Source organism: Staurois parvus, unplaced genomic scaffold (genome assembly GCF_062004578.1).
Source record: "Staurois parvus isolate SC_StPar_1 unplaced genomic scaffold, SC_StPar_1.0 ptg000882l, whole genome shotgun sequence".
NCBI lineage: Eukaryota > Metazoa > Chordata > Amphibia > Anura > Ranidae > Staurois > Staurois parvus.
This window is the reverse complement of record NW_028318678.1, coordinates 113,130-129,095: the sequence shown is the minus strand read 5'-3', so window position 1 is coordinate 129,095 and position 15,966 is coordinate 113,130. Positions and strand designations below refer to the sequence as shown.

The window sequence follows — 15,966 nt, the reverse complement described above, 5'->3', positions numbered from 1 at the left end:
CCTGATCGCAAGTAGGCATCGGGAGCTTTCCAGTCCCCGCCGGTAACTGTGCTGGGCGCACGCTCTCAGCACAGACAACTGTTTACATAGGGCTGCATATATGTTGTCTCTCAACGTTAAACTCCACCCGCCAAGAAGCTGTATATATGCATACCTCTGGCGGGAAGTGCTTAGAGTAGATTTACTTACTCAAACCTCCTCTCCTCTGCACTACTAGACTGGTCCCTGCAGCGTCTTCTCCCCCATGATCCAGTGGTCTAAGGTCCTGATGTCATCAAGAACAATGCAGGGTCCATAGCATTGGACCTGATGATGCCAAAAGACAGGCCTACACACTAAAACAATCCATGTTATGTGCTGGCGGTGGGAGAAGTGGCTTGCACTGTAACAGCAGTTAAGGCTCGAAGGCCGCATAAATGTGAATTGGGGGTTAACCCTGGCAGTGCAGGTGGCCCCACTAGATTTTCTGTAATTTCCAGAGTTGAACTTTAAAAGTATACTACATGCTGCATAGGGTGTTTTTTACCCATACATAAACTTTAAACCACCAAAATGCAAATCGCTTCTTTTCGTCAGACGTTATTCTGCCAGCATTGCACATTTGTGCAGTTTCCTGCCTGCTCTAGACCTGGTTTCCTAAATGGTGCAGCACTCTGGTATCAGACAGTGAACTCATGTGAAGTGTTTTGTGCTCCGCTTTGTATTTGTGCAGTTCATCGGACAATGGCCACCGCCAGAGCCTTTGTCTACAGCCTCTGATCAGCCCTCAGCTATGCAGACACAACATGTGACAATAATATGTCCCACATACAGATAAATGACAGGCGTGCCCTGGCCTACAGCATGCAATAAAAGGTATTTGAATTCCCCAGCAGGGCGTGAGAGGGCACCCCAAAAAAACACGAAGAGGGAATAATGAGCTGATCGCTTTGTGCGAGGATGGGATGTAAACAGTGACAGGTCACAAAGTCTCATAGACGGTGTCATGGTCAGGGCAGCAGATGTCTGTACTGTACAACCTAACCCAATATGGCTGACACCACACTGTGCAATATAATACCTAAGTATAATGACTCACATCTAATGGTTTACAACAGGCGATTAGAAAAGCTTGCATTTACTGAAATAATTTTTATTTAAATCAGCACCAGGGACAGTACTTTCATTGAATGAGAAGGGTCCCTTGTGTTGGTGGCTGCCATGTTTGTTGAAATATTCATTCTCCTGTCCCTCAGGATACCCCACAGCACTGGAAGATCACAGCTTCTAATGCTTTCGAGATTAAAAACTAGACCAGTCATAGGCAGTCGTCAAAAGTGCCAACTATGCCTATGCTTTGCTCCTTTGATCCCACCTCCTCCATTAATAAAAGCTGTACCAGGGCTTCCAGCAATGAAAGTGATCTATGAATAGAAGAGGTGGACCTTTCATTCGTCCACCCATCCTCCATTCATAAAGCACTTTTTATTGCTATAGCACAGCTTTAATGAATGGAGAAGGGGAAATAAAGGGCGGCATGCTCGGCACTTTTGACAAGTGCCTGTGAAAGGTCCAGTTGCACCAGAAGATCACAGCTGTGGGGGCATCTGTGCGGGCAGAGGAATGAAGATTTCAACGAATGGAAAAGCCACCAGCAAATGGGACATTTAGCAGGTCTTGTAGGTACCATCCCTGGTTCTGATTTAAAAAAAAGAACATTAAACATACGCTTTAAAGTGGAACTTCACTTTGTCAACCAGTATTGACACTTTTAATCCTCACGCTGCTAGCATTTCTAAATAAATAGGAAGTTATTTTATATTTATTCGTTTTGCACTGTTTTTTCCATTTCTTCAGTTACTTCCTGGTTTCCATGCCTAGGCAAATGATGTCATACATCTCTGGAGTCTTTCACAGTTAAGCACACCCTCCTGCCTGCATGCCTAAGCTAAGCGCAGATTGATTCCATGAATTAAAGGCTTAATGTAATCATCTACCCTTACTGAAGATGGCCATGGCCAGAAATGCTAGGAGGTGTTTTTCAAAGAAATTTCAGAGCAAAATAAAGCATGGAGACATGGATGGATGAGCGAGTTTGCTTTGAATATTAAAAATGAATTAAGTAGCATTTTAAAATATGGGGTGCTCAGATGCAGTATAGTTCAGCTTTAAGGAATTATAAAAATATTCAGTACGACAGGAATGCTAGAATAGCCATCAGTGGCCCTTTTCTGTGTTGTTGTCACCAAAACAGGAAGAGAGGGGAAATCTTCCAATGGGGACACTAGTTCTGGTCACCCTGTTGACAGTCAAGTATTTCCTTCACTTCCTGTTTTGGACAAGAAAGGAAATCTCCTGAATGGGATACAGATGGCATAAAAATAAAAATGAAAGAGGGAATTACCTTCCTTTACTTAGGGATACCTTTAGGGTTTGTGTTGGGGTTATAGTTACCTTCAAAGCTAGTGCAAGGATTATGGTTATCTTTAAATCTAGGGTTACCTTTAGGGTTAGTCTTAGGGTTTGTGATGGTGTTAAGGTTACCGTTAAGGTTAGCACAAAAGATAGGGTTACCTTTAGTATCAGTGCTAGGGATGTCTTTAGGGTTAGTGCTAGGGATGTCTTTAGGGTCAGTGCTAGGGATGTCTTTAGGGTCAGTGCTAGGGATGTCTTTAGGGTCAGTGCTAGGGATGTCTTTAGGGTCAGTGCTAGGGTTACCTTTAGGGTCAGTGCTAGGGATGCCTTTAGGGTCAGTGCTAGGGTTACCTTTAGGGTCAGTGCTAGGGATGTCTTTAGGGTCAGTGCTAGGGATGTCTTTAGGGTCAGTGCTAGGGTTACCTTTAGGGTCAGTGCTAGGGTTACCTTTAGGGTCAGTGCTAGGGTTACCTTTAGGGTCAGTGCTAGGGTTACCTTTAGGGTCAGTGCTAGGGATGCCTTTAGGGTCAGTGCTAGGGATGACTTTAGTATCAGTGCTAGGGATGCCTTTAGGATCAGTGCTAGGGATGTCTTTAGGGTCAGTGCTAGGGATGTCTTTAGGGTCAGTGCTAGGGATGCCTTTAGGGTCAGTGCTAGGGATGTCTTTAGGGTCAGTGCTAGGGATGTCTTTAGGGTCAGTGCTAGGGTTACCTTTAGGGTCAGTGCTAGGGATGCCTTTAGGGTCAGTGCTAGGGTTACCTTTAGGGTCAGTGCTAGGGATGTCTTTAGGGTCAGTGCTAGGGTTACCTTTAGGGTCAGTGCTAGGGTTACCTTTAGGGTCAGTGCTAGGGTTACCTTTAGGGTCAGTGCTAGGGTTACCTTTAGGGTCAGTGCTAGGGATGCCTTTAGGGTTAGTGCTAGGGATGCCTTTAGGGTCAGTGCTAGGGATGTCTTTAGGGTTAGTGCTAGGGATGCCTTTAGGGTCAGTGCTAGGGATGTCTTTAGGGTCAGTGCAAGGATTAGGGTTACCCTTAGGGCTAGGGTTACCTCTAGGGTTGGTGCTAGGATTAGGTTTACCCTTAGGGCTAGGGTTACCTCTAGGGTTAGTGCTAGGATTAGGGTTATCCTTAGGGCTAGGGTTACCTCTAGGGCTGGTGCTAGGATTAGAGTTACCCTTAGGGCTAGGGTTACCTCTAGGGTTAGTGCTAGGATTAGGGTTATCCTTAGGGCTAGGGTTACCTCTAGGGTTAGTGCTAGGATTAGGGTTATCCTTAGGGCTAGGGTTACCTCTAGGGTTAGTGCTTGGATTAGGGTTACCCTTAGGGCTAGGGTTACCTCTAGGGTTAGTGCTAAGATTAGGGTTACCCTTAGGGCTAGGGTTACCTCTAGGGTTGGTGCTAGGATTAGAGTTACCCTTAGGGCTAGGGTTACCTCTAGGGTTGGTGCTAGGATTAGGGTTACCCTTAGGGCTAGGGTTACCTCTAGGGTTGGTGCTAGGATTAGGGTTACCCTTAGGGCTAGGGTTACCTCTAGGGTTGGTGCTAGGATTAGAGTTACCCTTAGGGCTAGGGTTACCTCTAGGGTTAGTGCTTGGATTAGGGTTACCCTTAGGGCTAGGGTTACCTCTAGGGCTGGTGCTAGGATTAGAGTTACCCTTAGGGCTAGGGTTTTCTCTAGGGTTAGTGCTAGGATTATGGTTACCCTTAGGGCTAGGGTTACCTCTAGGGTTAGTGCTAGGATTAGAGTTACCCGTAGGGTTAGGGTTAGTGCTAGGTTTACCTCTAGGGTTACCTTTAGGGATAGTGCTAGGATTAGCCCTGCTTCACACTGAATGCAACTTTGAAATCACGCTACTTCACTTGAAGTAGCGTGGTTTCAAAGCCACAGATTAGTGCAATTTGTACCTCTCTTTGCCCTGTGACTTGCAACTTCATTTAACAGAAGTCAATGCATGTCGCAATGAAATCGGAAAAAAGTAGTGCAGCAACTGTTTTTGAAATAAAACTACTTCAAATTGCACGGATTAAGACCATAGAAATATATTAGATGTGACTTCAGGTGCAATTTGTAAATGTCGCACCTGAAGTCACACCAGTGTGAACCAGTGCTTAGGGTTACCTTTATGGTTTTAGTAGGATTAGGGTTACCCTGAGGGTTAGTGCTAGGATGAGGGTTACCATTAGGGCTAGGGTTACCTTTAGGGATAGTGCTAGGATGAGGGTTACCCTGAAGGTTAGTGCTAGGATGAAGGTTACCCTTAGGGTTAATACTAGGATTAGGGTTACCCTGAGGGTTAGTGCTAGGATGAGGGTTATCCTTAGGGCTAGGGTTACCTTTAGGGATAGTGCAAGGATGAGGGTTAGCCTGAGGGTTAGTGCTAGGATGAGGGTTATCCTGATGGTTAGTGCTAGGATGAGGGTTACCCTTAGGGTTAGGGCTAGGATGAGGGTTACCCTTAGGGTTAATACTAGGATTAGGGTTACCCTGAGGGTTAGTGCTAGGTGAGGGTTATCCTTAGGGCTAGGGTTACCTTCAGGGAAAGTGCTAGGATGAGGGTTACCCTGAGGGTTAATACTAGGATTAGGGTTACCCTGAGGGTTTGTGCTAGGATGAAGGTTACCCTGAGGGTTAGTGCTAGAATGAGGGTTATCCTGAGGGTTAGTGCTAGGATGAGGGTTACCCTTAGGGGTAATACTAGGATTAGGGTTACCCTGAGGGTTAGTGCTAGGATGAAGGTTACCCTGAGGGTTAGTGCTAGGATGAGGGTTACCCTTAGGGGTAATACTAGGATTAGGGTTACCCTGAGGGTTAGTGCTAGGATGAAGGTTACCCTGAGGGTTAGTGCTAGGATGAGGGTTACCCTGAGGGTTAGTGCTAGAGTTACTTACCTTTAGGGTTTGAGTTGACCCAAGGACAGATACAGTTTAGCATGAAAGGGATTTCTCTAACTCTCAGGAGTCATATAAAGTCAATTGTGCACTTAAAAAAAAAATCACCTTTCCCATTGAACGTAATACATTTTCAATGCACAAATTGAAACATTTTGAAGAAATGTCCAGAATTTTGCCAACATTTCCAGAAAGCAAAATCTTTTCATCTCATTCATCTTTATCCCCTGATGTCCAGCTCCAATGAAGGCTGTAGAAAAAGTGTAATTAATGACCAACTATCTTTATCACTGTAGCCTTCACTTCCCCTACGCAGTCTTTAATAAATGAATACTTGCAAAGCTGCATGTGCTTTCCTAGGATTGAGTGGCTATGAGACCAATGGGAATTGCCTTAGTTGCTTTGCCTTGAATGGTAGCACTGGAAGCATCAAATATGAAGCTTTTCAATCCCATGTAATAATAGCCTGTTGCAGAATCTTCATGACCTGATGCAGGGTCATATGTGGTGTATAGTGGCTTTGAGTAAATAGAATATACATAAAAATGCTTGATTTGACATAAACCCATCAACAAATGAATAATGTTAGAATGATAATGCAATGTTAGATGTTGGGGAACAAGATCTTGAGTAAGAAGAAATTGTTGCCAAAGAGTTGTTACTGCCATTTGATGAGTGTTTTGAAGGCACATCATTAACATTTTATACATTTATCTATGTGCAGCAGTTTCACTGACATATTTCAGTCATTTTTATATTTTGTCCTACAGCTCCTTATCGTGGTAGGACAAAGTACTGCACCTCTTATAACTATATGAAACCTACAGTATGTTGTGATTTTCTTTTAAGAAATGATTCAGCTTGACATTTCAACCTTTGGAAAGCACTAAAAAAACTATCACATGTTAGCTCTTTTGTTTACCATATACTTCACAACTGTCCTGTTTGGACTAATGTATAGACCTTTATAAATATCTGTGCTATTTAAAGCCGAATTCTAGCAAACAAATGAATAAATAAAATAAAATAAAAATGCAACTGTTACTGTAATACTTAACTTTAATTTGGAATTGTTCTATGGAGATTCGTCTTCCAGGTTGAATGACAGTTATTGTCATTCAACCCACATTCCTCTGAGCCCAGCTGGGAACAGCTCAGGTGTAGTCCTAGTATGGAAAAAACCACATGTTCCCACTTCCCACTAGCTTGTGAAAAAGTCCAGGAAGTGACGAAACGCGTCGGAACACGTGACGTCTGGCGCACTCACGCAGAACCGGAACTGCTGGCGTGGCCATCTTGGAAGTGGGTACATGTGGTTTTTTCCATACTAGGACTACACCTGAGTTGTTCCCAATGCTGGAAGCTGGTTTTCTTCTATTTTAAATGTAAGATACTAAATAAATTGTTATATATTTTGCTACATACCGCCTTTAATCTCCTATTTTACCTTAGGAGGAATATGGAAGAGTGGCAACAGGAATATTAGGAAGCCTGGAGAGTGCTACTATCCATTGATTTGTGCAAAGCCTGTCATTACCTTCAAAGGGTATCCATTGTTGCACCAGTTGGAGGAAATCACTTTACTTTTCACCATCATTGACTTTGAAGTGCTCACTATGAGAGATTGGGTATATGGAAGTATGACCACAGGAGTGGTATAGAGCTTGGGGAGTTTTTATCACTTTCTGACCAAAATATTTGGTTAAGGTTGTCATTTCTTCTTTAGGGTAAATATTTATTTGCACTATTTGGAGGTGATCACGGATTTTCATTGTTTGGAGTTGGAGTGTTCACTATTTGATTATATTCACGTGTGCATTTATATTGAGATATTGGTATTTAATGGTGATATTATTATAATATACATTTATTTAATTTTTTTTTTTTTTCTCACGTGTGAGTAGAGTGTACACGATATGCAGTTTGTATGATACACTATTTGTTTCACTTTTTTGATTTATGTAAAAAGGTAATACACTATCATAAGTTTATATTTTTTGAGGTTCACGAAGAATGTAAAGAATTTGGAATTGCTACACTGGATTATTAAAGAGTGATACGATTTGATTTGGAGGTTGGAAAGACACTATATAACAAAGACAACTTTGGACATTTATTTTGTGGGACATTTATTTATTTTTGGGACATTTATTTATTTTTAGTTATTTATGTATTAGTTTATGTTAAGATTGGGATAGATTTATTTTTGTCACAAAGAAGAGTTTAGTTACTATTACATTTACTTTCAAGGGTGAAAGTTTTTACTTTTCTTTTAGGGTGTAGTAGTTATTGTCATAGTTGGGAGTGTGCGGAGATATTGTTTATTGACAGGTACTTACACTGCTTACATTTATAAAATGCATTTATTGAGGTTGTATTGATTACAGAGTTGAATTAAAGTGTGTATATTATATCAGCAATATGTATTATTCACACAGGTTCACATGTGTGTCACAGGAGTGCACGCAAAATCAGGCTCTGTTTCTGCAATGCACAAAAAAGAACAGCCCTTTCGCAGATGTGAAGAAGTGGCATTCATTTTTAATGGCACCCCCACACATCTTTCTAATAAACTAGATTAAGGAAGAGTTATAACTTTAGAACATATACAATCCCTTTAAATCATTGATGGTTGGCAAGAGGCAGGGCACTTACCGAAATTTTGGTGAAGACGGACAGCAACAGAGACAGTGCAGACAGATACATCTGTATCCTCTCTCCACCAAACCTCCTTTGTAAATATTCCGGCATGGTAACAATCTGTGGAAAGAAAAGGATACCATCAGCTATTTAATTGTAACAAATGTATATAATATCATCATACTGGCAGCATTCTTAATAATAAACTGATCACTTCCACATACATGGAAAAAGCTATACCAGCTCATTTCTCCACTGACTGCTGCCAATGTACAACACACCATGTACCACAAACTGCTTCAGTATTTACACTGTGCTATAGATTGCATTCCTCGGTCTACTGCATTATGTACACTGTGCTATACATTGCATTCCTCGGTCTACTGCATTATGTACACTGTGCTATACATTGCATTCCTCGGTCTACTGTATTATGTACACTGTGCTATACATTGCATTCCTCGGTCTACTGCATTATGTACACTGTACTATACATTACTTTCTCCAGTCTACTGCATTGTGTACACTGTGCTATACATTACATTCCCCAGTCTACTGCATTGTGTACACTGTGCTATACATTACATTCCTCGGTATACTGCATTGTGTACACTGTGCTATACATTGTATTCCTCAGTCTACTGCATTGTGTACACTGTGTTATACATTACATTCCCACCTCTACTGCATTGTGTACACTGGGCTATATTTACATTCCCCAGTCTACTGCATTGTGTACACTGGGCTCTACATTACATTCCCCAGTCTAATGCATTGTGTACGCTGTGCTATACATTACATTCCCCAGTCTACTGCATTGTGTACACTGTGCTATACACTATATTCCCTGGTCTACTGAATTGTGTACTCTGTGCTATAGATGACATTTCCTAGTCTACTGCATTGTGTACACTAGACTATACATTACATTTCCAAATCTACTGCATTGTGTACACTGTGCTGTACATTACATTCCCCAGTCTACTGCATTGTGTACACTGTGCTGTACATTACATTCCCCAGTCTACTGCATTGTGTACACTGTGCTGTACATTGCATTCCCCAGTCTACTGCATTGTGTACACTGTGCTGTACATTGCATTCCCCAGTCTACTGCATTGTGTACACTGGGCTATACATTACATTCCCCAGTCTACTGCATTGTGTATACTGTGCTATATATTAAATACCCCCGTCTACTGCATTGTGTACACTGGGCTATACATTACATTCCCTGGTCTACTACATTGTGTACACTGGACTATACATTGCATTCCCCAGTCTACTGCACTGTGTACACTGTGCTACACACAATATAACCCAGACTGCTCCACTGTGTACACTATGCAGTATGCAGTACATGACATCACCAGAATGCTGCTCTACACACACTCTACATACATTACTTTCCCTGTATGTCTGCTCTATGTACTCTGTGCTACAGAATATATTACATTCTGCAGACTGCTATATATTATATTTTCCACAGGCTGTTGAACTCTGTACTCTGTGCTATACATTATGTAACCCAGGCTTTTGCACTTTGTATGCTATGCTATACATTATATAACCCAGACTGCTGCACTTTGTACCCTCTGCTATACATTATATAACCCAGATGGCTGCACTGAGTACTCTGTGCAATACATTATATAAACCACACTGCTGCACTATGTACCCTCTATTATACATTATATAACCAGACTGCTGCACTGTGTACACTATGCTGTATATGACATCACCAGAATGCTGCTCTACATACATTCTACACACATTCCATTCCCTGTGTGGCTGCTCTATGTACTCTGTGCGACAGTATATATTACATTCTCCAGACTGCTGAGTTCTGTATGCTGTGCTATGCTTTATATACCCCAGACCAGTGCACTGTGTAGACTTTCCTATATTTGACATTCCTCAGTCTGCTCTAGCTGTGAGTTAATACATGGCATACTAATATTTTGTATTCACATATAGCAAGTGTAGCTCTATGGACATTTTCAGTTGTTAACCTGTCTATTCTTAAATCTTCAGGTAGAAAAATAACAAGTTTGATGTTTACAGAGCTCAACAGCTCAAGCTATACACATACATAACTGAAGAGGGGCTCCCATTCCTCCCACCCAACCACCCGCCCTCCTCCCCAGGGACTTGTTCAGAGGGGCCTCACACAAGTTCGGTTGAAGTGAGAAAGCCTGACGTCAAAATGCGTCTCTTTTGAAAATAATAATGGCTCGTGAATCCTCTGTTACGGGTGACCCTATAATAAGTATTTATACTGTACAGCAGAGGCCCCATGAATTTCAAATGGCTTTACCATAGCTCTGCCACTAGGTGACAGTGTCCTACCGCCTAACAGCAATCTGTTGCGGATGAAAGCGGATGATGGAACAAGGTACAGTATAAACTTTATTAGGACAGAGCGGATCTTGTCCAGAGCAAGCACTCACTTTTTTAAATGAATGTATATATTTTTATATAAATTACAGGGGTCTCCAAACTTTATAAACAAACAGCCAGTTCACCATCCTTCAAAGGGCAAGGCTGTGGTCAGTGGGAGTAGAAAATGCCTGGCATAAGTTAGAATAGACAAAGCGTCAGGCTTGGTGGTCATTTAGAGTAAAAACAAATAATTGTGCCCTATTGTTGGTGTCAGTGGAGGGAATTATGCCCAATTGTAAGGCTCCGTGTACACAGGACACCTCTGAACGATGGAAACTGACTGCTGGAAAACGTAGGTTAAAAAAGTCTGTTTAGCTGCGTTTGCATACCGCGTTTATGAGCGTTTGAGTTTAGAAGCGTTTTTTAAAGATAACCTCAGGAGACCTTCCAAAATGCCCAGAATGCACTGAAAAATTGTACAAAATTAACTATTTCAGACATTTTAAGAGAAATAGCGAGAGCAGAAGCAGAGATAGCAGTATTTGTTGAGATTAGCTGTCTATTTTTTTGTGGTGTTTGGATGTGTTCCGGCTCATTTCTGTGCAGAAGTTATTGCAGCAGTGTCTAACATATTTTCTTCCAAACCTCAAAGTATGGTGTACCGGGTCCATTTGAGTACCAGGAAAACACTTTGCATGCATTTGTCATGATGAAAAAAGGCTCTGGACAGCATCTGAAAATGGAAGAATTTAAAAAAATGTTCCAAGCGCAAACGCTTATAAACGCGGTTAGCCGCGTTTACATGCATTTACAAGCGTTTGGTGTTTGAAACGCTGATAAAATCTACTCCTGAACGCAAGTTTGGTGCGTTCAAAAAAACGACTGTAAACTCAACTGCCTGTAAACGACGATGTGCACATGGACACATAGGAAACATTAGGGAGAGTTCAGGGGCTGCTGAAAAAATGCAGAAAAGCTCCTGAATGTCAGTTTATCAGCTGCAGTGTACATGGAGCCTAAGTGTCATTGGAAAGAATTGTGCTTCATTGTTGATGTCAGCAGGAGGAATAGTGGATTATATCAGTGGGAGGAATAGTGCCCCAAGGGCCGGATCAATGCAAGTAGAGGGCCACATTTGGCCCACGGGCCGCAGTTTAAAGACCACTGCACTAGTAAAATCAGCAACCATCTGGGAGGATGCATCTGTTATGGACAAATCCTTGGGACCTAATGACTTTTGTCAGGTCTGAAGACAGAGGCGCAGCATACACTGATAGCCAGTCAACTAGCATTTTCAGTAGGAGCTCAATAATAGCAGCCCTTGTATATCTCCCATGGCAGTTTACTCCACAACCTTTCCTTTAACCATTTCCGATCCACCCTATAGCAGAAATACTGCTACAGGGCAGCACGGGTGTGCAAAATCATGTGTATACACGTGATTTGCAGTTCCGGGTAGGAGGTGTGCGCGTGCCCTACCCGAGCTGCCACTTGCGGCCTCAGCTGTCAATCACCAGATCCCGTCCGGAGATTCCGAGTATTACCGTATTACTGTAAACAATACAGATCTCTCCCCTGGCAGCTTTTGCACGCTGCTTTGTATGGCTCTGCATGGCAGAGCACTACAAAGCAGTGTGCTTACAGTGAAACACACACAGCTAACATAGTGAAACAGCACACAGTTAACCCTTCGATCGCCCCAGATGTTAACCCCTTCCTGCCCAGCGCCATTAGTACAGTGTCAGTGCTTTTATTAGCTCTGATGACTGTCTTGGTGTCACTGGGGATGTCAGTGATCAGTGCTAATAAAAGGTGTCTTGGTGTCACTGGGTTCCCCCCAGTGTCAGAATGTCCACCGCATTCCCGCTATAAGTCGCTGATCACCGCCATTACTAGTTAAAAAAAAAAATTCCAGTATATTTACCGCCATTTGTAAACGCTATAACTTTCACATAAACCAATTAATTTACAGGTATTGGGATTTTTTTTTAGCAAAGACATGGAGCAGAATACATTTTGGCCTTAATTTATGAGGAAATTAGATTTTTTACATTTTATTACTGGATATGTTTTATAGCAAAAAGTTTAAAATATTGGGGTTTTTTTTCAAAATTGTTGGTCTTTTTTTGTTTATAGCGCAAAAAATAAAAACCGCACAGGTGATCAAATACCACCAAAAGAAAGCTCAATTTGTGGGAAAACAAGGACATAAATTTTATTTGGGTGCAGCGTTGCATGACCGCGCAATTGTCAGTTAACGCAGCGCCGTATCGCAAAAAATGGCCTGGTCAGGAAGGGGGGTAAATCCTCAGTAGGACAAGTGGTTAATGTTGGCTGGAGCAGTGAAGGATTAGAGCCTCTGCCAGGTTTTTATTGTTGTCATCTGTGTTCCACTGGTATTTTCACACCTCTGAAAAGTGATTCGTTTTCAGAGTCCTTCCACATGTGATGATAAGGCGATATGGCTCCTCCTCACCGCCTGTGTAACCTGCACCACTGCAGCACAACCCTATGCTACACGGCCCCATTCATGTGAATGGGTTCACAATGGGGAGATCATATTTGCCGTGCCACGATGCAGAGCATTACAGCTGCGGCATGTGTGCACCTCTGTCTGCTGTTTTTGCAGCTGAAGGGGGAGGGGTTTGGGGGTGGTAAACATTATATAACTCAGACAGCTTCACTATGTACCTATGCAGTTAGGGGGGTGTTAAAAACACAGCTCAATGTATGTTTTTTACCAAGGTCGGACTGACAACTCATGGGGCCCCCGGGCAATAAGGGATCATGGGGCCCCTGTGTCCTTGCCCAAACTCAAAAAAGCCTATGAAAAAGGTACCAGGGGCATCTCATGGGGCCCCCTACTGACCCCGGACCCTCGGGCAGTGCCCGAGTTTCCAAATGGTCAGTCCGCCCCTGTTTTTACACATCTCCCAACCACAAGTGTAAATGAGGCCTAAATGCATCACAGATTGCTTTTCAGAGGTGTGTTAATAACAGCCACATGTCTACACATGAGCAACAGTAATAACCACTACCGCACCTCAACCTTGTCTGCTTGAAAGGGGTATATCTAATGGCCGTACTGCCAAATGAGAAAAGGGTAATTATTTTTGCCATGGCTGCGAAGCAAAGCATCCCAACCATGGCATGGATACACCCCCGTCTGGCTGCCTTGGAAGCTTAAAGGGAGGTGCGGTTGGGAGGTTCATAAAACGTAGCTCAGCCACCTAGTTTTAAGGCCCTCCCCCCCCACCGCAAGTCTTAGCAAGTGCTAATAGAGAGATTTTTCTTAATTTCCTGTCACAACAGACAGGAAGTGACACCACATTTTTTGCCATGGTGCCGCAGGGACAAGAACTGAGGTAAAGTCCCCCCAATAGAGAAATAGATACCTGACATAAATCGCAGCTCTTCCCTACCACCACCTATGCTCGAGTACTTACCCCAGAGGAGATATACACCGGGACAAAAATCCACGCCAGCGCCAGTAAAATATACGTGGCCTGAAAAGACAGAATATCCCAACATTAGCAACAACATACTAAAAAATATCAGCCAATCACATGCTTCCTTTCATTTGCCTAAATAGCCATAGAAATATGAAAACTGGAACCTGTGTAAAGGGTTAGTTCACCTTTACCAAAACAACTGCCTATGCAGATATGGGGTGTTTGCAGATAAAAACAAACCATGCAGCTCTGATGAAAGTTGACTAATACCCTTGGTGTAGGCCATGTATGTACCTCATGAAGCCTGACTGGAATACTCCCAGGATGTTTCTAGGTGAGGCCTAGTCATTACTGCTCACCACCACCATCACTGGAGTGAGCTCTTTCCCTGATTCAGACCCCCCTCGCATGCTCTCTCTCTCCCCTGATGTAGTAGTTCCGAGCTCAGCATCTGAGAGCTCATTCCTGTGATGGTGGAGGTGAGCAATAATGACTAGGCCTCACCTAGCAACATCCTGGGAGTTTTCCAGTCAGGCTTCAGGAAGTATGTAAAAGGCCTACACCTATAACAAAGGTATTATTCAGCTTTCATCAGAGCTGCACAGTTTGTTTTTATCTTCAGACACTCCGTATCTGCAATTGTTTTGTAAAGATAACCCTTTAAATGCTATGAGCATCCTTTGGGGCCCATTCACACTTTGCAGCCCTGGTGCATTGCATCAACAAACGTGCATTAACCACTTGCCCTCCAGAGGATTTACTCCCCTTCCTCACCAGGCCCTGCGTTACCTTAACTGACAATTGCGCGGTCATGCAACGCCCCACCCAAATGAAATCTGCATCCTTTTTTCCCACGAATAGAGCTTTCTTTCGGTGGTATTTGATCGCCTGTGCATTTTTTATTTTTTGCACTATAAAAAAAGTCTGACAATGTTGAGAAAAAAACAATATTTTTGACTTTTTGCTATTAACCGCTTTACCGCCACCCTATAGCAGAAATACTGGCCAGAAACAAATTCTCCTGCGCTCTAGGACCCAGGCGGGTGGCGGATGGATGGAACCAGAACTGGAAAATTCGACCACCAGTGCATATAAAGTTGTGCAGCTCCAAACAAGGCTGGGAAAGCCCAACCAATACTGCAAAGCGAAACAAAAACGAGAAGCGCACCAACCTTGCGCATTACCTCAGTAACCAAAATTGATTAAATACAGAATGATACTCACAAACAGCGAATAAAATCAGGCATGTGAGTCCTCAGAGGGACCTAAAAGATAAGGAACCAGCGCGAGTCCCATCATGGGGGTAGACACTCAGTACAGCTGACGCGTTTCAAAGGGCATCCCTTCTTCATTAGAGCTCTTCGAAACGCGTCAGCTGTACTGAGTGTCTACCCCCATGATGGGACTCGCGCTGGTTCCTTATCTTTTAGGTCCCTCTGAGGACTCACATGCCTGATTTTATTCGCTGTTTGTTAGTATCATTCTGTATTTAATCAATTTTGGTTACTGAGGTAATGCGCAAGGTTGGTGCGCTTCTCGTTTTTGTTTCGCTTTGCAGCAGAAATACTGCTGCATGGCGGCAGGGGTGTGCAAAATCACACATATATATATATTTATATATGTGAGATTTTGCATTTCCGGGCATGGGGCGCGTGAGAGCCACGCACGCGCCTTAACTGCGTCACCATTCACGGCCTCGGCTGTCAATCCCCGGATCCCGGCCAGTGTTTACTCACCAGCACCCAGTGATCGCCGAGTAATACTGACAGGGGGGGGGGGGACTTTATGTAACCAATACAGTTCTCTCCCCTGCCAGCTCCAACACACTGCTTTGTATGGCTCTGCATAGCAGGGCCATACAAAGCAGTGTGCTTACAGTGAAACACACACACAGCCCCCATAGTGAAACAGCACACAGTTACCCTTTGATTGCCCCAGATGTTAACCGCTTCATGCCCAGTGTCATTAGTACAGTGTCAGTGCTTTTTATTAGCACTGATCACTGTATTGGTGTCACTGGGGATGTCAGTGACACCAAGTCAGTTCCCCGCAGTGTCAGAATGCTTGCCGTAGTCCCGCAGTCCCGATATACGTCGCTGATCGCTGCCATTACTGGTAAAAATAAAAGATTAAAAAAAAATTCCAGTATATATACTGCCCTGTGTAAACGCTATAACTTTCACGTAAACCAATTAACTTACATGTATTGG

General features: G+C 43.1%; 1 protein-coding gene across 1 annotated transcript in view; it reads right to left on the bottom strand.

The window, feature by feature from the left end:
* SLC5A10 (solute carrier family 5 member 10) overlaps positions 1-15,966 on the bottom strand; it is a 246,853-nt gene that overhangs the window by 214,195 nt on the left and 16,692 nt on the right. The window contains exons 4-5 of the mRNA XM_089656012.1: positions 13,751-13,810; positions 7,938-8,042 (exon numbers count right to left, since the gene is read on the bottom strand). Of these exons, the coding sequence (XP_089512138.1) occupies positions 7,938-8,042; positions 13,751-13,810 (165 nt within the window). The remainder of the gene's footprint in view (positions 1-7,937; positions 8,043-13,750; positions 13,811-15,966) is intronic.